The sequence below is a fragment of the Trachemys scripta genome, chromosome 15, assembly GCF_013100865.1.
Source record: "Trachemys scripta elegans isolate TJP31775 chromosome 15, CAS_Tse_1.0, whole genome shotgun sequence".
In the NCBI taxonomy this organism is placed as follows: Eukaryota; Metazoa; Chordata; order Testudines; family Emydidae; genus Trachemys; species Trachemys scripta.
Genome location: NC_048312.1, coordinates 22,184,385 through 22,212,144, shown reverse-complemented (window position 1 = coordinate 22,212,144; position 27,760 = coordinate 22,184,385). Strand labels below are relative to the sequence as shown.

At 48.3% G+C, this 27,760-nt stretch overlaps 3 protein-coding genes across 5 annotated transcripts; 2 read left to right on the top strand and 1 right to left on the bottom strand.

The window, feature by feature from the left end:
- The first annotated feature begins 1,282 nt into the window (after positions 1-1,282).
- SIRT4 (sirtuin 4) lies at positions 1,283-11,576 on the top strand. Of its 3 annotated transcripts, none has more exons than XM_034791092.1 (5): positions 1,283-1,339; positions 5,824-6,329; positions 7,890-8,184; positions 9,794-9,991; positions 10,706-11,576. In XM_034791092.1, exons 2-4 carry the CDS (start codon positions 5,824-5,826, stop codon positions 9,944-9,946), a joined length of 954 nt encoding a protein of 317 aa, XP_034646983.1. In that variant the 5' UTR covers positions 1,283-1,339; the 3' UTR covers positions 9,947-9,991; positions 10,706-11,576. The 3 variants fall into 3 exon arrangements, with proteins under 3 accessions (XP_034646983.1, XP_034646984.1, XP_034646985.1); XM_034791093.1 differs by having other exon boundaries at positions 5,640-6,329; XM_034791094.1 differs by having other exon boundaries at positions 1,301-1,319.
- An 880-nt stretch (positions 11,577-12,456) lies between these two features.
- On the bottom strand, positions 12,457-27,553 carry LOC117888057. The gene is made up of 7 exons (XM_034791097.1): positions 27,479-27,553; positions 26,272-26,504; positions 24,768-24,891; positions 14,478-14,644; positions 13,908-13,981; positions 13,428-13,529; positions 12,457-12,684 (listed from the first exon to the last, which is right to left on the bottom strand). The coding sequence occupies exons 2-7, from the start codon at positions 26,491-26,493 to the stop codon at positions 12,516-12,518; spliced, it is 858 nt and encodes a 285-aa protein (XP_034646988.1). The 5' UTR covers positions 26,494-26,504; positions 27,479-27,553; the 3' UTR covers positions 12,457-12,515.
- On the top strand, positions 17,467-22,394 carry LOC117888056 (hydroxysteroid 11-beta-dehydrogenase 1-like protein B). Its single transcript, XM_034791095.1, has 6 exons — positions 17,467-17,665; positions 18,886-19,016; positions 19,451-19,562; positions 20,810-20,998; positions 21,681-21,824; positions 22,107-22,394. The coding sequence occupies exons 1-6, from the start codon at positions 17,548-17,550 to the stop codon at positions 22,319-22,321; spliced, it is 909 nt and encodes a 302-aa protein (XP_034646986.1). The 5' UTR covers positions 17,467-17,547; the 3' UTR covers positions 22,322-22,394.
- Positions 27,554-27,760: the final 207 nt, after the last annotated feature.

The following is a 27,760-nucleotide window of genomic DNA, read 5'->3' as shown; positions in this document are numbered from 1 at the left end:
TGTGTAATGACCCAGCCACTCCCAGTCTCTGTTCAAGCCCAAATTAATGGTATCTAGTTTGCAAATTAATTCCAGTTCATCAGTTTCTCATTGGAGTCTGTTTTTGAAGCTTTTCTGTTGCAAAATTGGATGACCACACTCAGTAGATTATAAGCTTTGTAATGATACCTTACAAGAGATCATTTGCATGAAGCATCTTCCAGTTACATTATATTCATGCTCATTAGCATATTTTCAAAAAATTATATAGAGGGCAACGTCACACTGGGGCCTCTGCTTTGGCTATGTTCGCTGATTCACCTCCAATTCCTCTGGCCCCTTCTTGTTGGAAAGAAGGGAATATTATAAAGCTGCCCTTACATCTTCAGGGGTCAGTCATGCTCTTTGAAGGGAGTGAGCACTGGATTCACTTTAGGAATTCATGAACTCTGCACTTCCCTGCTCTGGAGAATAAGTCCCCCCAGAGCCCACAAAGCATCAGAAAAAGAAGGCAGCAGAGCACCTCAGGAACACAGACTGAACCACCACAGCTTTGAGCAGGGCCGGCTCTAGCTTTTTTGCCGCCCCAAGCAACAACAACAACAAAAAAGGTGGCCAGACTGCCGAAGCAAAAAAAAATGGCAGCTGCAGGGAGCGCGTGGAAGGCAGTCAAGACTGCTTGCAGGGGGGTGAAGGGCAGCGCCCGCCCGCTCCCTCCGCCCATGGGCAGCCAGGCGCTGCAGCCCGCTCGCAGCCGGGCGAGAGGGGCTTCCCCCTCTGGCCATGGGGTGCCTCTCCCGGGGGCTGCAGGAGGTGCTGGCTCAGCCGCTCCTTTAAAGGCGGCTCGGCCAGGCTGGGCTCAGAGCGCCACAGGAGGCGGAGGCCGGTGCAGGCCGCAGGGAGTGGTGCGTCCCCGGAGAGCCCGGCGGCACGGTGAGCGGCGGGGATCGCTAGTTCCTGCCCCCCCCCGAGCTGGTGTCCGTGCCCCTGCAGGGCTGGGCTGAGACTGGCGGAGCGCGGGAGCCAGAGCTGCTGACCAGGCTGCCAAAAAAAACCAAAAACCATGGCAGGGTGGCCAGAATGTGCCACCCCAAGATTGGCCGGAATGCCGCCCCTTAGTACTAGTACTCATGTGAATCTCTCCCCCTAGACTTTGAGAGAAAGGATTGTATGATTGGTTTCCCTGGTGTTTTGAAATCTTGTTCTTTTTTTCTTTGCTCAGTTTTTCAACATGTATGTTCTTTGAATTGTGGGATTTGTAGTTTTCCTTTTAGTTTTGTTTTTATGAACTACATTTCCCAGAGTTCTCTGTTTCAGCAGCCTTTTTGTCTTCTCTGAAGGTCAGGCACTACCATGAGAGGTGAAATTGCAAATGCTTATAGAAATTTTCTTGCTGGTTTAACAACAAGGGCTTTATTTTTTCTGTTTTATTTTTCTCTTGTTAAGATGCATGTTTTATAGAAATGGAGGTATGGCTAAGCTGGGTGCTGTAGAGATCTGTGGAGTTAGGGGTTATCTTCTGATGCTGCCCCTTTCCTGCTGTAATGCTGATCTGATCTGTCTCCGTAGTGGTTTATAGTCGGTGTGTGAAATGTTAGTATTTTTTGCAACTGTAACAAGGGAAACAAAGAACTGTAGATGTGGGACTTGGCAGGAGAGTGAAATGGAAAATGATTTTTAATTATTTTGTGGACTAGAAAGCATTGAGATTAAGAATCATATTTTAAAAGTAAAAAGTCCTGTTTTTAAGTGTATTTCTCTTAATTAAACATTTCTTTCTTTACATTTAGCCTCCCCTCGCCCCTCAGTATGGCTTGTCACAAAATCTTTCTCTTTCATCTTTCACCACATTTCTCCAATACTGTACATCCCTTCTCTTGTTTTTTGCTACTTACTGTCATCTCCCACCTACACCACTGCAGACTCTCTACATCTCATCTTGCTCCTCTCCAGTCTGACCAATATGCTGAGGCATAAACAAGTGTCCGCTCCCATTGCTCTCATCATGTCAGTCCCTTATTAAAGATTGTGTCACTAGCTTCTCTTCAGCACTATCCATTTTAGGCACCTAAAATCTTTGAGAATCTGGGCCTAAGTGACTTAGGTCTGGTCTTCACTACAGACCTATATTGGTATAACTACATCATTCAGGGGTATGAAAAATCCACTTATACCAACCTAACTCCTAGTGTAGACAGTATTATGTTGGCAAGAGAGCTTCTACCACTCCTTGGGGAGGTGGATTAACTATGCTGAAGGAAGAGCTTTCTCCCTTCAGCTTAGAGCATCATCAGTAAAGCACTACAGCAGCGCAGCATTTAAAGTGTAGTCGTGCCATTAAACAGCTACGTCCATTTTCAAAAGTGACTTCTCTAGTTAGGATCAGATTTTTTAAAGGGACGGTTGCATTGCTCAGCTGAGCAGAGCAATGACTAACGCCCTAGGTGCCCCACTGTCTAGTGGACTCTTCAGCCCTGAGTTAGGCAGCGCTATGCTGCCTACACTCCCTAGACTAGAGGATGGAGGTAGTTAAGCACCTAAGAGAGGGATTTTTAGAAGCTGACCAGGAAGTAAAATTTTCAGAACTGAGCAGGAATCACTTAAGCTATACAGGAGTAAAATGCCAGGGGGAGGGGCAGGCAGAGGAGAGGGGCTTAAGCATCTAAGGGTCTGACTTGGTCTGATCAGCTGACGGGCCAGAGAAAGGCACCTCCATCCACCTGAGATCCCCAGCCACAAACCTTTTCCTGGAGTTAGGCATCTAAACCAGGTCATCTGCTTAGGGAGCTTGTGCCCTAGCAACTAACCCCCTGCTTTCCACCCCCATTCATATTTCATCCCTCTCTTACCTCGCCTCACCCTATATTTCCCTGGGTCTCCCGCTCTCTTTTGTGCAGGTGCTGTACTGGCCACCCCTCCACCTATTGGTGGCCACCATCCGGACCCTCCTGCTGCAGGGTCTGACAGGACTTAGGCATGCTCAGAGCACACCTACAGGATCAGGCCCTGGGGGCAAGATAGACATTCCTCCAATTAATTTAAAAATCCCAGTTCTGGGACAGAGCCTCTGGGGCTTCAGCTTGTGCTAGGGCTCAAAGCAGCTCTTTAGCTGCAAAATGGTAGCAGCCCCTAGGCTGCTTTGGAAATGTCAGCTGGTGGGAACTTCTGCACCTAGATGGGTTAGGGGGCACCTGGGCTGAATCTTTGAAAATGTCCTCTGAGATATTCAGGCATCTAACTCCCATTGAAATTCCTAAATACCTTTGAGGCTCCGGGCCCATGTGCCTATCTGTTTAGCTGGCTAAATCCCATTAAAAAATTCAGCTATAGGTCCCAGATTTGTAAACACATTTCGGGGAGGGATTTACAAGTCAGACTGAGGCCTGGTCTACGCCTAAAACGTAGGCCGACCTAGCTGTGTTGTGAAAATTTTTGCGCCCTGAGCACCGTAGTTAGGTTGACCTAACACCCAGTGTGGACATGGCTAGGTAGACCGAGCTACTTCCTCTCAGAGAGATGGATTACCTACATCATCAGTAAAACCCCTTCTGTCGATGTAAGAAGTGTCTACGCTACATCATCACAGCAGCAGGGCCACAGCTGTGCCACAGTAGTGGCTATAGCGTAGACATTAGGTGTCTAATTGCCAATTCAGGTGCCTACATCCAATATTTAGGTGCCACTAGCACTCACAAAATCCCTGCTCAGCTGCTGCGTAAGCCTGTGGGTGCCTCATGTTTCTAGGCATCTATGTTTCTGCTGTTAAAGTCTCTGATGCACCTACATTTTGGTGTCTGGGCCTGGGCTCAGCTGCCTCTGCCTCAGTCCTGACCCTGTCCAGCAGCTTAGCACCTAATTCACAACTAGGCCCCTTCAGGATTCACAAATTAGTTATTTCTTCACCTGTCTTGCTTGCGGGCCCCAGTTGGGTAGATGTGAACTCAATGGGAGTTCGGCGCCCAAAACCTTTGAGGGTCTGGGCCTTAGGCCTTGCAATGCTGAGCAGGGCAAGGCCTAATACCTTGAAAAATCCAGGCCAAACTTTTCAGATGTGGGTGCCTAAAATTAGGTACATAAATCCATACTTAGGTACCTAAGAAAGTGGTCACATTTTCAGTGATGCTGAAAAGCTGCAACCTCCATTGACTGTAATTGGCACTCAGCACCTACCTTTGCAAATCAGGCTCTTCATTTTAGGCTCCCATGCTGGCCTAAGCTGATCTATTTGGCGTGAATTACAAATTCTCTCCCTGTTTTCTATCCTCTTGTCTCAGTCTCCAGAGATCTCCAGGCAGTTCATCCCCTCCATTGTTTGATTTTGGTTTTTTTAAATGCTCTTTTTACACAGAGAAATTACAGAGTGGACAAAAATATCCTGAAAATAGGGTGGACAAATGTCTCTCCTTGTGCCATTCCTCCTCTATGCTCTTTGACTCTTTCCCAACCTATCGCCAAAGTCAATCAATGCCTCTCCTGTCCCCAGATCAATTCCCCTCCCCCAGCCAATTTATAGTGCTAGCTCTCCAAAATCCATTCTCCCCCCACAGCCAATTTACATTGCTAGCCCTCCAAAATCCATTCTCCCCTCCCTGAGTCATTTAATCCTGTCCCCTACTGTTCGTGGGCCACTCTGTGGCCCCTTTGTCGGTCTCCATCGCCCAGCTGCTCCTCCTACACTGGGCTCCTCTGTTCCTGGTTCCCTCCAGACCCCTGTAAGGGAGCAGCAGCTCAGAGACACACTGAACCCAGGCCTCCCTGCTGTTAGAGAAGCAGCAGAGATAGGCCCCATTCCTGCCTCCCCTCTTGCTCATACTGAGGGGGATGGTGCCCAAAATGGTGACTGGCTTGGTAGGCAGCTTAGGTTACAAACTCACCCACCAATTCAAGGCCTGTTTTGCCCAGGCTCTGTAACAGCCAGAGGCTCCATACTCTCCTGCCCAAAAGGGTGGGATGCTGAAGGAATCTCTACCAGCAGGGCCTCTATCCTAGAGAGCGGGGAGACAACAAGGCAAGTCATCTCTGCCTTCCCCTCATCAGAGGCCAGTGGTGTGGAGGGGCATCATCTGTGGGGAGGGGTTCTGAAGATAGGGGTTGCTGCTGTGGTGAGGGCTTCGCTCCGTGTGATGTTGATTTAGTGTGGGCTGCTCCCCACCGGATTTGGAGAAAACTCTGCACTGAGAGCAGCAGAGCAAAGGTCCCACCTGAGGAGAAACTGGGCTCCCAAACCAGGCAAGGCCAGTGGAGATGGGCTTGACATCCCTGCGTTTCTCTTACCCTATCTCTCCACTGCCAGTCTTGGTGCCCATCACATGTGCCTGAAAGGGACGCTGTCCAACTGCAACCCAGTGTAAAGCCATGCGTTAGGTAGATTCTGGCTTTCCCCTGCCTTGGTGTCCCTTTAAAAAAAGTCATAAAATGTGAAGAACTGTCCCCATCTCTTCCAAGTTTGCCCACTTGCGGGGGGGGGGGGGGGGGCTGCCTGTCCACCCAGGAGGAAGGGTGAGACCTGCGAGTAGGGAACAGGGCTGGGAGTCAGGAGTTCTGGTGTCTAGTCCCAGCTCTACCACTGACTCAGTGCATGACCATGGGAAAGTTACTTCTCCTCTCTATGCCTCAGTTTCTCTAGCTGGAAAAGGAGGCTAATAATGCTTTCCTCGCAGGTGCTGTTTAATTAATGTGTCCAAAGTGATTTGGGATTGTTGACTAGAAGGCAGAAGAGAAGGACAAAGTATCATTATCAGCATCATGAATTCCTCACAGTAGCCAAAGAAAACGTAACCTTGTAGTTAAGGAAGAGCTCTGTGTTCTAAGATTTAACTGCCATATATTCACCTTGGATCCTAGATGAGCATATACTGTGCTTTGAAGGTGCCGGAAGGTTGCAGAGCCCTCGGGCTCCAGCATTACAGATCTCACTCCGTGGCCAAGGCTGCTCCAAACCTGGCCTTTGTGCCAGCCAGCCCTCCTCCAGATGCCGTGGAAGTGGAGGCACTGCAGCGCTTCGTTTCTCATTCCCAGAGGCTGTTGGTAATGACCGGTGCTGGAATCTCCACTGAATCAGGGATCCCAGACTACCGCTCAGAAGGGGTGGGGCTTTATGCCAGGACGGACAGGCGACCCATCCAGCATGCTGAGTTTGTTCGCAGTGCCAGTGCCCGCCAGAGGTACTGGGCAAGGAACTTTGTGGGCTGGCCCCAGTTCTCCTCTCACCAGCCTAACGCAGCGCACCTGGCCTTAAGAAACTGGGAGAAGCTAGGAAAGCTGCACTGGCTGGTGACCCAGAATGTGGATGCCCTGCATATCAAGGCCGGGAGTCAGCGGGTAATGGAATTGCATGGCTGCACACACAGGTACTCTACAGGGTTAGGGAAAAGATGGTTAATGCACAGGTACCATCTTATGGGTGGGAGGGTAGCTTATAAATGGGTGTGGTGTTATGGGGGCGGCCACAAGGAATTATGTAAAGATGTCATGTTACTACACAGGTGAGACAACATAAAGGTGCTGCTTGACTGCGGGGGAGGTGAGCACAGAGTTGCCATGCTATGGTGGGAGGGTGGCTTATCCACAGATGCTGTTCAAGGGGCAGAACATCTTATGCCCAGATGCTCCCACGTTTCACACACCTTTTGTGCAGCACTGTTTGACTCGTTTCCCCTTTAGTCTGTTACAATTAGGAGCTTCTCCTTTTTTGTCATATCTAAAGTCCTCTCAGTGAGGGTAAGAAGGGGTACAGGAACCATGAGTGTGCAGGGAAAGTTAAATGGGGCTGAAATCAGTGTGTTGTGCTGGAAGCACAGAAGGTGGACCTGTTTGGAGACAACAAGTGCAGCAAGGATAGTACATGCCACAGACATTGCATACTGTATGTACACAGCACCACTGCTGTGCAGCCACTTCTTGGGAGGGAGAGCAGCACTCTGCACCACAGAAATGGAGGGGGAATTTTAGCCAAGGCCACTTACCCAAAGATCCCAAGGTACATTAATGTCTACACAGAGCAGATGGGACCATAATGTTTGAAGGCCCTGTAGGAAAGATCTGCACATACAGTAAACAACATGGCAGCTAGTTTATCTGCCTTGGAAGGATGCTGGGCTGAGTTGACACTGTTGGAAGTTGAACCTGTGGTGATAGTTCAGAGCAATGCTAAAACCATGAATAGCCCCCGGCTGGTGAGGATGGAGGTGGGAAGTAGGTAGAGGACTTAGGCCTTGCCTACACTGCCACTTTACAGCGCTGAAACTTTCTCACACGGGAGCGTGAATAAACACCCCCCTCCCCCAAGTGATGCAAGTTTCAGTGCTAGTGTAGACAGTGCACCAGCGCTCGTAGCTGTGCTCCCAGTGCTGGTAGCTACTCCCCTCGTGGGGGTGCTCTTTTTAGAGCACTGGGGGAGCTCTCTCCCAGCAATAGTGCCACAACTAGACAGCCACGTTAAAGTGCTGCCCCAGCAGCGCTTTAACGTTGCCAGTGAAGACGTACCCTTAGATCTCTTCTTGAGCCATTCTGACTTTCTAGAGCAGGGGTTTTCAACCTTTTTCATTTGTGGACCCTTAAACATTTTGAATGGAGGTGCAGACCCCTTTGGAAATCTTAGATATAGTGTGTGGACCCCCAGGGGTCCATGGACCACAGGTTGAAAAGCACTGCTTTAGATCACATATTCTTTAGAACCCACCTGCTCCCATAGGGCAGTTTCCTTCAGGGTCATAGTTAAACACAGAGTTGTGAGGGCCATATTGGGCCTTCCAGCCTTCACGCAGGAATGACTGGTAACGTTCTCGGGCCTGTATTATGCAGGAGGTCAGATGATGATTAGATTAGATGGCCTTAAAATCTTTGGCTCAGTGAATCGCTGCAGCCCAGTGGAGATGGGGCCCTTTGAAAGACCATGAACTTTGTTTCAGGGTTCTCTGCCTCGGCTGTGGAGAGCAAACTCCCCGCTCTGAGCTTCAGAAGCGCTTTGAAGGGCTAAATCCCACCTGGAGAGCTGAAGCACATGGCATAGCCCCTGATGGGGATGTCTTCCTCACGGAGGAGCAGGTGCATAACTTCCGCGTCCCGGCCTGCAGCAAATGTGGTGGGATCCTGAAGCCAGATGTAACGTTCTTCGGGGACACAGTTAGCCGGGAGAAAGTGGACTTTGTGCACAAGCGCCTGGCTGAATCAGATTCCATGCTGGTGGCAGGATCCTCTTTGCAGGTAACTGCTCATCTCTCCTCTCTGTATTCCTATTTTTCAGGGCTACTGTCTCTGCAATTTTCCCTGGTCCCATAATCTGGGACCACCATCCCTTTTATCTCAATCCAGTCTCCAGAGTTTCCTAGTATTTTGTTCTACTCTCTTTATAATCTGGCTTCACAGCCATCCCTTGGGGTACCTATAATGTGCTTTTCACTTCAGTGCCAGTCTGACTTAGCCATTTCCCTGATACTGCTCTGATCTGCCACTGCTATCTCAGCTAGACTTTCTTAATCTCCACGGTTGCCCAGGTAGCCCTGACTTTAGATACAGATTAACCCTGCAAAGATCACGGTCCCACCTTTTCTTGCCCAAACCTTTTGTCTTTAGCACCCTATTAAGACCGATATGAAATATCAGGAAGTTATGGGACCCCTGAGTGCTGCAAAATCCCTCTTCACCCCCCCACTTCAAGTTTTCCTTTGAATTTTCTAACATATTCCTCTCACGCCCTAGCGTTATGGGAATGGCAACCTGAAATAACTTTGTCTCTAGTGTGGGAAGGCTTATACATTACCGGGCTGGAGACCTGCAGAAAGCAGACTGGCATAGAGCGTTCTCTGCCAGGAGAGAACAGAGTTGCAAGTGAATTCCTCATAAGACTGCTGAAAAAAGTTGAAGCAGATGAGGGAGCAGAGAGCCTTCACCTGCTTTCTGGAACAGCCCTGCTGGGCAGCTCCCCTTCTTTGCTTTGCCATCTTAGCATTTGGTCTGCTAAACCCAGGGTTGTGAGTTCAGTCCTTGAGGGGGCCACTTAGGGATCTGGGGCAAAATAAGTACTTGGTCCTGCTAGTGAAGGCAGGGGGCTGGACTCAATGACTTTTCAAGGTCCCTTCCAGTTCTAGGAGATGGATATCTCCATTATAAAATAAAATATAAAATAAAATAAAAAGTCTTTTTTTCTCCGTTAGCTACTTCTTGCCTTTGCTGTTATTTATCCTGACTCCCACTTAACCTGGGAAGGAGTCTGGGACAAAACTTACATGAAAGCTACTTTACAGAATGAAGTTGCACTGTAAAATGCTCACACACGTCTCAAGGGCTGATGTGAGTGGGTAAGGCCAAGGCCGTTGAGTTCCAATCCTTACCTCTTCAGGATACTTGGGGCCAAACTGCTTCTTGAGCCTGAAGTGAAGTCATAATCCTGTGCCTGGAAGCGATCAAGGTCTCACGTTTATCCCCGGACTTCACCAGCAGGACCAAATGGGCAGAGGAGATAGGCCACGAAGGTGGAAGCTATAAGCAGGGCCCTATGATAACTACCTAACGGTGGCAAGGAAAGTCACAAAAACCCATTGAAGGGGGAATATTTTCCACAGTATTGAAAATCTTTCCCCTGTTAGGAGTTAAATAGCAGCTGCTCCCATCCTGTACAGGTTTGAAGAAAGGATCTAGTGCTTGAATGAAGAGTAGTTTATGTAGCATTCTTCTGTGTAGTCTGTATCTGCAAATACACCAGAGGGAACAATCATGTCCCACCACTGGGCAATGGCCTGTGCGGACTGGTACTTTCTTATAGCTCTTCCCCTGTCCAGGCTCCTCATCACTTTGTTCCTTTGTGTCCCTGCAGGTGTACTCTGGTTACAGGTTTGCACTTGCTGCCCATGAGAAGAAGCTGCCAATTGTGATCATTAATATTGGACCCACAAGGTCAGATCACTTTGCATCCATGAAACTGAATTCCCGGTGTGGGGAGTTACTGCCTTTGATTGTCCCGCGGTGACCCAGCTTCTAGTGTTAGTGAGCTAGGCACCTGCACCCACTCAAGGTAAGTACCCTGTTCGTGGTGAATAAACTCCCCGGCCTTACCTGTGACAAGCTGACGTGGGATTGTCAGTCACACCCACTGAGTAGCAGGAGGTCCTTGTACACCCATCAAATGCTGAGCACTTCTGGCAGGATAGGGAATGAGATCAGCCGACCAAAAAGCCATCCCAGTAACAGGTGCCAACACTTGGTCATGTAGTTTCAGCTCTGACTGATGCAGTCCTGATGGGGAAGGCTGACTGCCTACAAATTAATGAACTTAAATAAAGGTGCTGGGCACCCTTAATTCCCATTGACTTCTTTGGGTTTGAGAATGGCTCCAAGGATGCTAATCCTCCCAGAGAATGGGGCTAGAGGAATTTTCAGACTTGATTCTTTAGTTTTCTGGTGTCTTTGGGTTCCAATCAGATAGTTACTTTAACAAGGCAGTTAGCAGAAAGCCCCCAGGGAGTAGCTACAGGGTCACAAAGTGGCTGATCAGCACATCATTGAAACTTGGTGTCAGGACATTAAAAAAAAAGTGACTCACCAAGGTCCATTGTGCACTGTGATTTTTAGTGCAAAGTTTACGGATGTGATAATACAAAAACACTGCCTCGTAGGATTGCACACAGCTAATTGGGCACTGATTTTTAAAGTATCAAGTTCCATCTGGGTGCTATGGTAATACAAATAATAATCAACATAAAGCAATTTCTTTTCCTCATATTGTCAGGTGCTTATTGATCCATTACAATCTCTTAAGAGAGGCTATTTCAACCCAGGAGGCAAAAAGAGGTGAGATCTAAAGGTGCATCTTTTGATGAGACCAGCAGAGGGCAGCAAACCATCATCCGTTCCAATCAGATCAGCTTCCTGCACTGAACTATGGTCTCCATTTACCTGGAAGCAGGAGGGGTGGGAAGCGTCTGGTATGAGATTCTCTCAGCCCTACCTGTCCCTACAGTCTACTGTGCCTCTGCTTTGCCTTCACTGCAAGGTGCTGGGACAGCATGATCAGACTTTTGCATCTCCAAACCAAGACACTTCTCTTACAATTGGCACCAGGAGGAGGGTTGGGGAAGGGGAGCTTAGAGGAGGGATTAGACAAATTGGAATAGGGGGCAGGGAGAGCACAGAGCTGAAGAGGGTTTTAACAGCTGGGGGATCTAATGTCACAAGCAGGTGAGAGAGGATGGCATAAGACAGGCCCCGTGAAGCCGGAACTCTGCTCTCCCAGAGCTGGGAGGAACCTGTACTAGAAAAAAGGTTTTCAGCAGAGAAGTTGAACAAGGGCACCTGCTAAATGCAGCTGCTTTCCAGAGAGAGACTTCTTTGAGGGGTGGGTTATCAGTTGAACAAATCCTCTTCTTCTAGCAGGGAGAAGGCTGAGTATTACTGGGCCAGAGGGAGGTGCTGTACAATTTTCCAGCTACCCCTGGCTCCTATTTGAACCTTTAAAAAAAAAAAATTACTGGGATATTGCTGGAGTTTCACTGAATCAGTCTTACCAGAGCTGCTTCTACCTAAACTATTACCTTCTCGGGAATGCACAGTTGGGAGTAGATTTTCAGTGTGTAATTAAATTAAAAAATTGCTTACAAGATTTATGTTGCTGCTTTGGAATTTTTTCCCCTCATATGAATCAGTCAAATTCATGCCTGCGTCAGATTAATTTTTCCAGTTCAGAAATTCAAGCTGAAATTATTAGCACTAGATGAAGCAAAAGAGTAATACGATGACACCTGCACAAGAGACCACCCTGATTAGGGAACTCTGTCTAAACAGACCAGCCCAAAATATCCCCATCCCTCATTTTGTCCCACCCACCACTAAGAGAAGATCCACCTCTGTTAAGCTACCAATTTCTGTTGGTCCCTTAAGACGTATTTCGCTGTATACAGATTGAGAGGCAGAAGTGTGCGCTGGGTGAAACATTGGGTCTTTGAGCTGACCTGCTTGCTATAAGTGGGTGTCAGTGTTGTGGTGAGTCCTTAAGATTCCATTCAGGATGCAGATTAAAATGCTCCAGTGCCATCTTCAAGGGCAGTTTCCTACAGTAACCTTCCAAAGAGAATAATAATAACTGCACAGGGCCAGGACTGTGGTCACTTGCTGAAAGGACACTGCCCCTTCAAGTAGCAAAGTGGGGAGCGCTGCTTATGTGACACAGAGCTTTTCCCTGCTCATGCAGTTGTTGAAATCCAGACCAGGACAGCTGTAACTAATAAGCTAGAGGAGAGCCTGCTACACATGCCATCTGAAGTGAGGTAGCTTAATGTCCCCCTGCCCACAGACCACCAGCTCTACCTAAAGGGGGACACCTTTGCAATGAATCATAGGTCTGTTTGCTCATGCTCACAAGTATCATGTCAACTCTGGCCTATTAGAATTGCCCCATCTGCCAAAGCCTCCCAAGCAATCAATCAGCTATTCTCTTTGTACTAACGTCATTGCTCCTAAACCTAGCAGAGTTCTCACCCACAATCAAGGAGCTTGCATGGAACTTTTATTCATGTAGCAACTTTCCATACAGGAAGAGACAATTATGCCCCCTTTGGAGGGGAACTGGGGCCAGGTTTCTCATTATCCATGTCATCTTCTGAGCCACCTTGAAACCTGGACAGCATGGGAGTGTCGAAAACAGAAGGTGTGGATTTCATGTCAGAAGGGCCTGCCTTTTGTGGAGAAGGGTTGGGACTGTTCCCAGGAGGCCTAGAACAAGAAAACATTTCCAGTGAGGCTCGCCAGGGAGAAGTAATGTGATGGGTAGCTAACCTCTTTCACCTATCCCTATTTGTTCAGTACAAGCAGCTGAGCACCGGTGAAAGGAGTCACAGCACCCTTCAGGCATTACTGATAAATCAGGCTAAGCCACATTCCTCTAATGGTTTACATGAGGTACATATAAATACACAGGAACAGCATGGTATGGAATGAATTCCCAGTGGTCAGAACCTACTTGCACAGAGTATTATGGTATACAAATGCACTACAGCCTCTTCACTACCACTACACTGCCTCTTTTCTCCCACTCCCAATCAAGGATCTGATCATTGCAGAGTCAATCCTCTAAACTGCATTGCTTCATTTGTTAGCACTCTTATGCAATGGACTTTAACCTTTTCTTCGCTATGGAGGTTTTTGACCAGCATAAGGCTGAGATGATGGGATTCCTTCTTTCTGCTGAAGCGGAAGCTTGGCCATCACTGACTTCAGTGAGAACAGGATCAGAGCCCTTCATGTGTAATCAAATTCCCCTTTCCTTCCCTAAAAAGGGGATCCCACAGTGAGCCAAAAGGCCCCTCCCCAAGGGCCATAATCTCATCCCTTTCTCACATGAAGCAGCACCTTCTGTCATTTCTTCACTGGGACTGTTTGTGCAGTACAGTTCTACTCAGAAAGAACAAGAAGATCAGAATCTGGCCCTGAGATAGCGGGTAACTAATGAGACCTACCTGGAGAGACTGGTGTACCTTAGCTTATTGAGGTGGTTACCAGCCTGGAGGGAGGCCTGGAAGCCACCAGGGTTCAGCACTACAGGATGCAGATCGATCATGCTGTTGGAAGACAAGGCATTCAGGAAGAGAGCTAACACTCACCGCAGCCAAACTGTGCAGTGCCCTGTTGTTCACCCTGGTTCCCGGAGGACAGGGGCACCTGGGGGGGGAGATGTAGTAGTCCTATAGGAACAGACAAGAGGGAAGACATCCCTGCGTCACACTGACCAGGCTGCAGGAGGAGCAGCGTTACAGGGGCTGAAGGGCATCAAATGTGTGTTCGGCCCACAACCGACAAGTGCCTGCTTCCCTCCAACTCCATCACACGTTCACTTCCCCCTCACCCCGTCACTTATAAGGAAGTGGGGACGTGCTTCCTCTCCTCCTTGCTTTCTCACCCTCTCCTAGCCAATACTGACCCTCCCCAGTGCCTCAAACCTCTTTTGGTTCATTGTCGACACCCCAGCCCAGTGGTGCTTCAGGTCAGTGTTCGAAGCTGTTGTTCTGTCCATCTATTGGAAATAAAAATACTCGTTGGACAACGGCACAAGCACTATTTCTTCACAAGCAAGTTAGCTAACCCACCAGTCAGTGCTTCTGCTGGGAAAGGCTAAAGCTGGGATGGAGATGCTGGTAGCATGCCTACCCCACTCTCTACAGGACCTCTGCTGAGGAGGCTAGACTTGGAGTAACTGTGAGCTCCCCCACAGCCAGTGCTCCTGCCCCTTTCCTACAGAATCTCTGCGGGGAGAGCCTGGGGCTGGAGTAGCTACTGAGAGAGGGCTTCGTCCTATTGGGAGAGCCTTGCTTCCTGCTCCTGTATTAATGCCCACAGTCAGAGTTACCTTCACACTAGAGAGGCCTGCAGCCTGGGACAGGTGCCATGTGTACTCTGCTACAGTGAGGGTAGCACAGAGACCCCAGGCAGCCTGGACGACTTGCATGGCTTGACAATATGTCAGGACTGGGGTCCCTAGGAATATATTAGTGGAAGATCCAAGTACAAACCTGCTTGCTCATCAGTTCAGGAAAAGGTCCGAAGACCCTGGGCATGGTGAACTTGGGAGGAGCAGTGGAGCCAGAAGTCCTGGCCCAGGAGGGACAGAATCCTCCCTCCAGAGCTTGCTTCTTCCCAGTCACTTGCCTTGGACGTCGCACTTTAACAGCCTTTGCAGCTATGAGAAAAGAAGACAAAAGCACACCCCCAAAGCACTTCAAACCAGCAACTGTAAGGCCTTCAGGTGTGTTTCACTGCCCAGAGAGGCAGGCAGGGTGCAATGTAGTTCTTCAGTTATTGTGATACTATGTATTTGAAAATCAAGCCCAGAGGGGAACTGGATGGCTCAGGGTTTGGTAACAGTCAATGGAACCTAGATCAGGGTGTCCTAATGCAGCTCAGGTCAGTTGTGACAGAAAGTTACCAGCTCTTGGTGGCTGCTTGTGGCCTACAGGAAATATATGTGGAGGGGCTCAGTCAAGTTCCTAGTGGGTGAGTGTCCACATCAGCACAACTGGCCACCTATTGGCTGTCTCAGCAGAGAGGTCATGGAGACTGAACTCTCCCATCCTGGGCACTTGTCCTTCCAGGCTAGAGAGGAGAAATGCTGGTGAGACAGTGAATGTCTGGACAGAGGACTTTGCCCTCCAGGCCTGTCAATCTAGCACCTTTCACCAGTAATAAATTCAGAGAGGACATTTCCCTTAAAGCACCTGATTGCTCCCTGCTTAAAACACTCTCCTGAGAGGGAGCAAAACCCTCGTGTGCTGGACGTGCCCAGTGAACGCCCATAGTTAAAACAGATTTGATTTGTTGGGTTTCAGTCTAATGCAGTGACATTCCTCCTAGTCATTAAAATCCAGAAGGGACCCATTGATCTTGTTCATCCACCCATCCTGCCTGCAGCTCAGCTGTGGCTGGGTCCTTTTTCTTTGGCAAATAGCCCAAGCTCTGCACATACACACACACACACACACACACGTATGCACCCATTTTCTGTAACCTATGTATCTTGAATTTGTCTGAATATAGGAAATAATGACTGGTATAGAGAAGCGCTGTTGTAGCGGTGTTGGTCCAAAGATATTCGAAGAAGAAGAGATCTGTGTAAACTCAAAAGCGTCTCCCTCTCACCAAGATAAGTTGATCCAATAAAAAATATTACCTCACACACCTTGTCTCTCCTGGGACCAACATGGCTACAACAACACATAAAAAAGTGAAACACAGCCACAATATATTAGTGCATCATTATAGCTTAGTATAGTCTAGAGAGCATGATTTTCAAAAAGCTAGAGGCAAATGTACATATTTACTATTTGTGCGTGTGATAGCTAGTAAGACTCATAGCTGGCACTTGGCATGTGGAGATACCCAAAGCCCAAGTGAAACCTCAATAACTACCTATGCATTTTTGCTAATAGCTTTGAAAATTAGACCCACTGCATTGTAAAATAATGTCACACTTTATGAGTAGAAATGGCATCTGCAGAGGCACCAGTGAGGGGAATATTTATAAGGGCCAACAGTTGTCACGCTTCAATGCATTACCTGAGCACCTGAATTCTCCCCTGCAATGATTCAGTATCAGATGTTAGGTACATTATGGCCAATAGGGTTTTACACCTCCTATAGTTAGAGACAGGATACCAGACTAGATGGGCTATTGGTCCGTTCTTGTCTGCTGGCATTTATGTCCCACAAGCTTGAGCATCCCTCTGTAGCGTCAAGCGCAGGGTGCTGTGTACAGGCTTCAGACTTGCTTCTCTGCATCTCTCTCAAGCATAGCAATCCAAACAACTCAGCCAGCTTTCCTTGCTTACACAACTGAACCATCTCCCTGCTGTGGGTGCTTGAGTCAGTTTAATCTCAGGATGGACTAGACCAGCATTTGCCATAATTCTTAATCTCTCCTTTACAGCAGACCCACAACAGAAAGGCTGCAACTGCAGTCCAGGTGGTTCTGATGTGCCCATCACTTTAGCATCAAGGCTCTGTTACATAACTAGCATTCACAGTGAATTCTGTCTGAACGGGGAGCCAAACTCTTCAGCCTCCCTTTCTTATAGCCAGTGATCACTGCCAAGCAGGAGAGCATTTCCGGACCCTTCTATCACTCCATTATGGTGGGGAGCCAGTGAGAGAAAAATCCTGCAAAGTGCCATACACGAGGGAAGATTCAGACCCACTCTGGTCTCTGAGGGAGGCAATGGCTTTCCACTGACAATGTTCTCCATGTTTCTCTAGCTCAATGGATCTCTCTACCATAAGGGTAAAAGCTTATCTGTGCAGGAGACAGAACTTTCTCAGGAGCTGGTCCAAGACTATGAAATTAACTCCCTCAGGAACTAAGATCCATCACAAGTCACACCACCTTCCACTCCAACTGCAAGGTGCATTTCTTTCACCTGCCTTCTCTAACAAATGTATAGCAACATGTATAGTTATTAAAAAACCTGCCAAAACAAGACACCAATGCATACACTTCTCCCTGTGGAGAGAGGATGAGAGACCAAACAACATATGGCAGATGTTAATCATGTTGCTTAATGCACTATTGGAGGGCACTCAGATACTATGCTGATGAGCACGGTATAAGAACGTATATAGTACTGTTTAGTGATGCTCCCTACCAGCCAGTCAGGATGGAGAAGCTGTCCCCAATGTTCTTTGGGTCTCACCCTAACCCCCCATCCCTCAAAATGCTCATATTGACAAGGGACAGTAAGAGGACATTCAAGTGGCTGCTAGTGGTCTGCAGCAGCTTCCAGAGTCTGCTCTCCCACAACAAAAGCGAGTAACTGTCTCCCTAAACAGCAGCCAATTAACGTCTTCTATGTAGTTCAAGCCAGAACAGTTGGATGCAGCTCAGAAGAGATGACACCAAATGTCGATCTGGGTTAAACAGTAAATTGCTGCCTCAGCACATACCTAGTCTAGTACAACCTGCTGGCAGGAGGAAAGTGACGCAATGCTCCAATGTGAGGCTGGTGAGAGAAATCAGAGAGTGGCATAGGCTGAAATCAGATTGTGACCCTCACTGGTTTAATCACTTGGACATGAAAGAGCCTGCTGGGTTTAATGATTCACTCCAGTGTCTATCACAGAGCTGATACAATGGCTGCAATCAGACTTCTCCTCTCGCTCCTTGTTGGCCTATGTGCTTATTATTTCTACAGCCAGGAAACCCTATCTGCAGGTAAGCAAAGCAGGACAGGTCCCCAGGGAATTCACACCCCAGACACAGAAGAGGGCTAGGGCTGACTCCCTGTTACAGATCAGATCCTTCGCTGATTGCCAAAAAATGAGCTGAAATCAGGACGGAAATTAGTCCCCTTTTGTGGCACTCTCACAGCTCAATGTAAAGGGAAAAGATGGCCCCCATTTGGTGACTACTGTCAGCATCCAAAGCAATTGAAAATACTTTCTAAAACTAAGCTAAATCTATGACAATGATCTATTTAAGAGGCATATAGAAAGTTGGAGCTGAAAAACAAGAGGTGAACAGAGAGAAGGGCCAGTGTGAAAGGGGGTAATGAAGCAGGGAGCGTGTGGCTCAGTCTCCACTGTAAGGGGAACCACTCCAATGAGTTTAGAAAATGCAAAACAGTGACAGGAAATGAGCCCCAACGATGCCCTAAGAGAAGCCAGATACTTTACTGCAGACGTGTTATCACAATGGAAGCTTGTTGTGGCTGCAGCAGCAGATTTCCTCCAGGTGGTAACAAAGGAGGAATGCCTGTTCTGAGTAGCAAAGACAGACCAGGACTTGGGATAACCTTGTTTCAGAGGCTGGGGAACCTGAATATCAGGAAAGGGAGAAAATACCTCTTTCTAAAAGGAGCCATTGAGAGAACCAACTTTCTGGGGACTGGGAACTATCACAGGACCGATGCATTTGGGGAACATGCTTTCTGTAATAGCAGGCAAGGCCACATTTGCAGAGAGATGCATTAGCCAGCCTGTGGAATAGTCTTCCAAGGGAAATAGTGGAAGTCCCATTGCTTGGGACATTTAAAGCAAGCTTGGACGAACCCTAGTAAATGTACCATATCCTGTAGTGGCAGGGAGAGGGATGGGGTGACTTAATAGGTCCTTTCCCTCCCTAACTTGTCCAATTACACATAAGCCCATATCACAAGTGATCTCTGCTCCAACAGGTCAGGCTGATCAAAGGTGTAATGACTCCCCAGTTGTACAAACAATTTAGTGCCAGCACTCAGCACTTTACAAACGAATACTCTCAGTACTCCTGGAGTATCACTACCGCCATTTTACAGATGAAGAGATAGACCCTCTTCGATGGCACATATTGTTGGGATTGAGAGAATCAGTGTTGGAGTTCTGGGGCTCCCCTATGCCCAGGATCTTAGGGAAGCAGTGGGGCAAATTCCTGCTAACAGCCTTTTAAACCTCCAGAACTGGTGCGAGGGAAGCGTGTGCTGGTCACTGGTTCGAGCACTGGGATTGGGGAACAAATAGCCTATGAGTTTGCACGAATGGGAGCGCACCTGCTCCTCACTGCCAGGAGGGAGAAGCAGCTCAAGGAGGTAAGACCCCAAAAGAAGGCAACCCAAGGAGGGTGGAGAAATGGAACATTTGGGCTTCTATTATACCCCACTCTCCAATCCCACACAGCAGGGTGCAGGGGTGGCCAAACACCAGGACACATTGGCCACTCACCCACATTACAACCCCCTTCTCTCAACAGAAGTTGTGTTCACACCCGAGGCCAGGATGTGGCCTTGAGCATGCTGCTGCAAATCATCACTTCCTTGCTCCCCTGTCCAATGTGATTCTTCAGCTGCATTCAGTCCCTTCTATTTCATGCTAGACCTAGCTCCTGCCCCATCCATTAACCTGGGGCGAACTGAAGCAGCGGCTGCATGCTCTACTCTGTGCTATGAAACAGCTGCGATGTGGAAGGCTGCACATCCTGCTGCAATGTCGAGTTCTTTGCTAATAGCTGCTCTTTTCTCTTCAGGTGGCACAGAAGTGTCTGGAACTGGGGGCGAGTTCTGCCAGGCACGTGGTGTCCGACATGAACAACTTGACTTCAGCCCAGAATGTCATTGAAGAAGCCAGAAACAAACTGGGTAAAACTTGCATCTCTTCCCTCCTTTTCCTCGTCCTCCTGGAACAGGGAAGGACACAGACCCCTCCTGGGTCACCTACTGCAATCACCCATGCTGCCTTTCCCGGAAACACGATGCTCCATTTTTCTGCTAACAGGAAAAAACCTAACCATCCTAGGGACTGGCCCAGCCACGCAGATTCCCAAACACTGATTCCCTGTAGGCTTAGTGGAGCTCTCTTTTTAATAACTAATTACTTCAACTGGCAGCAGAGATGCAGAGAATTCCAGAATGACCGGCTTAGGTGGGCTTCCAAACGGGGACTTCCCCATGCCCCAGTTGGGAAATCCCTGCACTAAACCTCAGTGGTAGCAGGACAGCTTCACTGGGAAGTTGAACAGCCATTAACGTTATTCCATCACAGATGTTGGGGCCCTCCATGGAAAAGGGTGCTTGCTTTAATCAACAGCTACTGCTTCATCCCAAGCTGCCTGTGCTCAGTGTCAGATGGAATAAACACCATCTCTCACAATAGAGCACTCGAGTGTGCACTGAGTAGCTGCAGCAAGTCAGACTCAGACATACAGTGGGTGCTGGGTCGGATTTATCGGGGAGGAGGGAAGGCTGCAGCGAGAGTGGGGTAGGTCTCCAGCAGTCTGCACAGAGGAGGGAAAAGCAGAGCCTGACTGTATATGCCTGAGATGGCTCCACTGGCATATGAGCAGGATGGAGTTGTGAGTGGTTTCTCGGCTAGGGTCCTGAGTCCAAAGCCATCAGCCATCAAGAGCATCAGCAGGAGGGTATATGGGAATAGTTGATGTGCATCCTGACTCTGGGGAACAGAGAGTGGGAATTAGCTTGGGACCAAGGCCGACATACCAGAGTCCAGTTCTATTCCCTTTTAAGTCTGTGGGAGTTTAAATATTGACTTCAATGACTGTAAGTCCAGCTTAGGGTGACCAGATGTCCCGATTTTATAGGGAGAGTCCCGTTTGTTGGGTCTTTTTCTTATATAGGCTCCTATTACTCCCCACCCACTGTCCCGATTTTTCACACTTGCTGTCTGGTCACTCTAGTCCAGCTCCACCTAAGAAATATTTGTGATGAAATGTGAGTGCATCCCAGTGCGGATCCCGATTCTGGTAGGACTCTGATTCAGAACGGCTGCTATCTTGGAGCAGGGAGGGCAGATAGTGTACCGCATCCATCCTGATCCAAGAACAGATGCACATGCTTCATCTGAATCTGTGTTTCCCCTTCTCTTTCAGGGGGTCTTGACTACCTGGTTTTGAACCACGTTGGGGGAAGTGGCCGGTTTGGCCCATTCCAAGGAGACATGGCAGCAGTGACCAGCTCCATGACTGTCAACTTCTTGAGCTACGTCCAGCTGACAGTTTCTGCAATGACCATGCTACAGGAGTCTCAGGGCAGCATCATTGTCATATCGTCCCTGAGTGGTAAGAAAGGCTGCTCCTTTCAGTTACCAGTGAACGCGTCCAAGCTGCCCTACTCAGTCAAACCAATCTCACAGCTAACAATACTGGTGGAATCACTGTCTCATCTCACCTCCTCCACAGGAAAAGCCATTAGTTACAACCCACAGTCAATCTCTTCTTGCCTGTTACAAAGGCTTTTAGTTCCAGAGAAGTTTTGTTAACTCTTTGCTGGCAGAGGATGAGTAATTACAACTCTCCTCCAAATCTGTCTTTCAAAATGCTCTGTACAAACTGTTCACTGGGATCACTCACCCATCACTGAAATGCAGCTACCTGGTGGTTTAGTCTGAGTAGTAACTCAAAGCAGAGTAAAGAGGGCCACCTACGAAACCATCAACACTACAAGTGCCCCTGGAGGTCTCCTCCCAAGTACTGACATGCCCTGACCCTGTTTAGCTTGTGAGATTCGATGGGATCCCAGCAAGAGCTGGTAGGGCTGCCCCATCTAATAGAAGCCATGTCTGGTTACTGAGGTTGGCAATTATGCAACAGAAAAATGATCTGAACAGTATTTATACTTGGATCTATGTGAGAGACTCCAGCTTGTCCTCTGATAGCTCCACTTGCCTAAAACCATTTCCCTCAGCAAATTGTTTCCTTAGCGGAACTTCTCAGCTATTCCTATTGCTTTGATTCTCTTCAGGTCGCATAGGAGCACCATTCACCCTCTCATACAATGCAGCCAAGTTTGCTCTGGAAGGATTCTACAGCTCGCTACGCAGGGAGCTGCGCCTTCGCGAGATCAGTCTCTCAGTCACAGTTGCTGTGCTGGGATATATTGACACAGGTAAAACAAAAAAGCTACTCTCTACTGAGCAGACCCAATCATTAGGCTGCAACACATAGTGCAGAAGGGGATAAATATCATCCAGATGTTGAGAGAGAATCTCAGGGGAATAAGGGGAGGTCAGGAGATTTATTACATGATGAGGATCTTAAGAAGTATAGAAAAGGTTTGGGAGTTGGCTCCTGTAGTTCAGAGAGTTCATGTTCCCCAATGCACCCTCTGTTTAATCTGGAAGGAGAGAGGGAAGAAGATACCATGTGATAATTGTTCTCTTTATCCCAGACAATGCTTTGAAAAGCGTCGGTGATAAAATCACCATGCAGGCAAATCCCAAAGAAGAGTGTGCCCGGGAAGTGGTGCGGGCTGGTGTGCTGCGACATCGAGAGGTCATATATCCTTACTGGGGCCTAAAGCCTCTGCTGCTGCTAAAGGAATGGATGCCAGGCCTGATGGAAAGGCTGCTGGACAAATTCTTCGTCCTGGAAAATATCCTCTAAGCCTCAGGGCAGTTCAGTTTCACATGGAAGCACAATAAAAGGAAAACCCTGCTCAAGCAGAGGGGGCAACTGAGATGCTGGACTCATGTTTGTGCTGGACATAATCTTTCCAAAATGCATAGAGAGATGGGTTAAATGATAGGAAACAAAGGGTAGGAATAAATGGTCAGTTTTCAGAATGGAGAGGGGTAAATAGTGGTGTCCCCCAGGGTCTGTACTGGGCCCAGTCCTATTTAACATATTCATAAATGATCTGGAAAAAGGGGTAAACTGTGAGGTGGCAAAATTTGCAGATGATACAAAAGAACTTAAGATAGTTAAGTCCCAGGCAGACTGCGAAGAGCTACAAAAGGATCTCTCAAAACTGGGTGACTGGGCAACTAAATGGCAGATTAAATTCAATGTTGATAAATGCAAAGTAATGCACATTGAAAAACATAATCCCAACTATACATATCAAATGATGGGGTCTAAATTAGCTGTTACCACTCAAGAAAGAGATCTTGGAGTCATTGTGGATAGTTCTCTGAAAACATCCACTCAATGTGCAACTGCAGTGAAAAAAGTGAACCGAATGTTGGGCATCATTAAGGAAGGGATAAATCATGAGACAGAAAATATCATATTGCCGCTATATAAATCCATGGTACGCCCACATCTTGAATACTGCGTGCAGATGTGGTTGCCCCATCTCAAAAAAAATATATTCGAAATGGAAAAGGTTCAGAAAAGGGCAACAAAAATGATTAGGAGTATGGAACGGCTGCTGTAAGAAGAGACATTTATAAGACTGGGACTTTTCAGCTTGAAAAAGAGACAACTAAGGGGGGGATATGATAGATGTCTATAAAATCATGACCGATGTGGAGAAAGTAAATAAGGAAGTGTTGTTTACTCCTTCTCATAACACAAGAACTAGGGGCCACCAAATGAAATTAAGAGGCAGCAAGTTTAAAACAAACAAAAAAGTATTTTTTCACACAACGCACAATCAACCTGTGGAACTTCTTGCCGGAGGATGTTGTGAAGGCCAAGACTATAACAGGGTTCAAAAAAGAACTAGATAAATTCATGGACGATAGGTCCATCAATGGCTATTAAACAGGATGGGTAGGGATGGTGTCTCTAACCTCTGTTTGCCAGAAGCTGGGAATGGGTGACAGGAGATAGATCACTTGATGATTATCTGTTCTGTTCATCCCTCTGATGCACCTGGCATAGGCCACTGTCGGAAGTCAGAATACTGGGCTAGATGGACCTTTGGTCTGACCCAGTATGGCCGTTTTTATGTTCTTATGTTGAGTTAAGTTTTCCCTGATGAGCCCCAAAATACAGACCTCAGAGCTGGACAGGCCCATGAGACACAGCTCCATCCTTCACTCATATCTAGCATCTTGACACGTATAGTTTACAGCCTCCTCTAGTCGGACAACGGTAACCCCCAGCCTGGCCTGAGGTGCATGTGCAGCTACCACAGACTACCTAATAATGCATGGAATTAGACCCCAGAGTGGGGATACAGAGAGAGCACTTCCCTGTCAAGGGTTGTCCTTTCCCTGCTCTTCTAAGTAGTTCAAAACTATGCAGTTGTATAGGCTTCTGGGCAGACCTCAGAGCTGCTGTCCGCCAATTAGATCAGAATGATAAGGGACAGTCCCCAATCTCTCTGTTTCAAACTATAGTATGTCAATACACACTAGGGAACTTTTAGTGTGCATCAGGAGGGTCTACACAGTTAGTGTGCGGCACGCTGAGTGCTTTAGGTTGATACACACACACACACACACCCCTCCCTCTCTATACCAGTTGCTAATATAACCAGGAGAGTGAGAAGGACACATCAGAGCTATATCATAGACTACATCTAATATTTCTAGAACATCTTTCATCCCAGACATCCCAAAGTGGTTCACAAACTTTTATACATAAATACCACTAAAACATAGCCATCTCAGGGGTGGGAGAGTGGCAAATAGGCACAAAACTGGTGCACAATGAAAGGGAAATTTTGGCCCAGGACAATGAGGCAAACTGGGAAGGCTGTGTTGTCCAGGCACTAGACTTGGAGACAGAAGACCTTGGTACAATTCACAGCCTTGCCACCAACTCACTGTGTAACTGTCACAAAATCACTTCACCTCCCTGTGGCTATTTCTTCATAGGTAACAGAAACAATACTGCTTATCTCCCTTTGTAAAACATTCAGATCTATGGATAAAAATCACTAGAGAGATGCTAGCTAAATGAAACTGCCTCAGAAGCATGAAGGGTGGATTCAAGCCTGCTGTTTCAGGGAGCTTAGTTATTTCAAGCTTGTGCTTAGACTCCTGAGTTATCCCTTCCCAATAGGGAAAGGCACTATTATAACATTGCTGCATTTTCTCTTCTGCATCACAACCTAGAGTTGTGCCACAGGCCTAAATGGAGACTGAAGCACAGGGATTACCCCGAGCATAGTTGTTCACTTTCTGCATGTCTCGTTTCAGCTGCACCACCTTCTCTTGCATCTCCGCAATCCCCACATAGTTACAGTAATTCATCTCTCCCTGAAGTGTCCAGAAAAACTTGGCCTAGAAAACAACATAGGGGGGGGAGGGGAAAGGGAGAGTAAGGCACTGCTATTCGCCTCTGCAGCGGGAACTGCTGTCTAATAGCCAAAGTGGACTGTTGGTTCACAAGACTACCTCACCATCTCTCCAGTATCGCACATACCAGCTGTTATGGCTTTGATGTTCTGTTTGTCCCTCCCACAGCTTCCATCCCTGCCCCAAGTACAGGAACAGAGTAACTGAAAACCAGGCTCTGTGTGCAATGGGAGCATTAGTGATCTGAAATCACAAAGGTAGCTTTAAGATAGCTTTTTAAACCCCCCCCCCAATTCTGATGGTGAGTAGGGCTGTGCCTCTGGGCTGCTCTAACATTCTGCTTCCCATAGCTCCCTGTGAACCCTGTTAAGCCGAGAACAGCTGTAGTGCCGTGCAATCTGGCCATCTCCTCAATGCACCCCTATGCTATGGACTAGGAGAAGGAATGGGGTAGAGCTTTTACACTGGTCAGGCAGCTCCCTGCACAAGGGGCAGTCTCAGGGGGACATTTACACTCACTTCAAGGCTCCAGTGACGTACAGAATTGTCAGATACCTTCAGCCTTCCATTAAATTCATGTGGGTTGGAATCAGGGGAAAGTTAATAATATCACAGAGCAGATACAGAGCTGGAGAGTGTATCAGAGTCAACCTAAGGAGCCCTTACTACAGGGAAAAGGAGGAAGTACAACAATAGCTTCAGTATCACTTCCTCTGTCAATTCCAGCCTCTATTCCCTGCACACTCCCCCAGCAAACAAACATAAAAAAAATCCTTAAAAACAGAGTAATTTTTCCATGGGGTGAGGGGAATTTGCTCCCATAATTTCCCACTAGTGGAAATCACATGACTGCATTCATATTGATCAGGCTGAACATATATCACCACAACCTGTGATTTCAGTAACATTTAACTCCCCTTAAGGCTTGGACCGCTCTGCAAATAGCGATCTGAGAATCAGAGTCACCACACAGGTGGAGACTAGTGGTGGTCTCAAGCTAGCACTTGGTTCCCCAGTCCCAGAAGAGATTGCTCCAGGTCACATGATGAGGCTACATCTAGGCTTTTCCATGCTGGAGACAGGGGGGAACCCTGAGAGGGTTGCAGGTTTCAGGAAAGCTCATATACTGTTTGGAAAACAGACTTTTTCCTCCTCTTGTGGCACAGATACCAGCAGCGTAAGGTGAAACAGGGAAGGAGTGGTGGTGCAAAACTACAAGGTGATTTGGCTCATTACTAGAGTAGTCAGAGTTCCTGGCTCTGAGAGAGACACCCTCTCGCTGTTATTCCTCATAAAATCTCCCCCCCAATAATCTCAGATATTTGGGGAATGGGGAGCTGTTAGCTAGGAAGGCACTGCAGGTACCTTTAAGAATGATGCCAGGCCAGCTGCCTCTTTGTCCATCTGCTTCCGCTTTCGCATGACCCTCTCACAGATCCCTGGGCTACGCTCCATGTTTATATACAGTTCTTGCAGGCACTGCTCAGTGTAGGATAAAGACTGTACTTCAAAGTCCTCTGGGGAAATCAGCTTGCAGAATGACATACTGAGGGGGTACTCATTGTCAAACTCATCCAAGGTCTCCATCCTACCCTTCGCTAAAGAAAAACAGGTAGTAAAGCTACCCTGAATGGGAAAGCGAGCCTGCAGTTACTTCCTACTGGCAAGTAGAGGCCTCCCTCCTTCCCCATTCTGAGGCCCTGACACTGACACACCAGAGGGTAGATTAGTGCCAACCTCTCCTGGCAAGGATCTGCGTAGGGACTAACAGAGTTGCTGAAATTGCTGGAAGATTCAGGACAGAACGTCCTCCCACAGGAAAATATGATAAGTGATCCTCTTGGGCATGGCTTCTCTTAGGCTCCTCTGCACACAGAAGCATTTTCCCCAAGGGCAGTGCTGGGACCGTGACCTGCATCCTATTTGAGGAACGTGACTTCCAGCTGGGGAGAGGAGCTGGCTCAGTGCCACTGAAGAGCCAAATCCCCTCTCCCCAGAGACAGACGCAGCAGCAGAGCAGGCCCCCTCAGCCTCTCCTGCCCAGAGGGTGACAACAGTACCACAACCTCCACTTCCGTCCCCACCTCCCCATGCAGCCAGTGCCCCCGTGGGACATGGGGGTGTCACAGAGTGACAGGCCATGCGCAACAGGACCATGACCCACAGGTACTGGTGGAGCTGGACTGGACCATGATGACCCCACTCACTATCCCCTATTCACGAACAGGTAAGGAGGGGCCATCCAGCAACTTGGAAAATACAGAGGGGAACAGTCCTGCCCCATTACACCGCGAACAAAGACCTGGCCCCCCCATTCTACTTACACTGGGGAAGCCAGAGCAGGTGAACCTGCCCACCCCTTATACCACTGAAGGGAAGAGGAAATGGATCCGTTTCTGCAGCCCCAAGCACCCTATGGGGGTGGGGGGAGGGAGAGGGAATGGCAGTGGGCGTGGCTCAGTCTTCGATAGGATCAGTGGGCGGGGCTTCCTGTCCCTGGGACGGGGGAGTGAGAGAAGGGTCTAGGTCTCCTATAGGGGAGGGGAAGTGGGCGTGGCTCCTTGTCCCCTACCCAGGGAGTGGGCGGGGCTCACGAACTCCCTGTCCCCCGTGTGGCGGCTGTTCTCGCAGAGTCGGCGGCTGCCGGAACACGTGCCCCTAGCGGCCCAATCGGGGAGGTGGGCGCGTGGGCCGCACACGTGACAATGCGCTGGTGTGACAGTTGGGGGGCGGGGTTACTACATCACTCCGGGGAACCTAGCGCGCGTCGCCCCGCCCTCTGCTCCGAACCGGCCGGTAGGTGGGGCCAGCGGGCGGGTCCCCTCCCCTGAGGCGCGGGCCCCTCCCCCAGTCC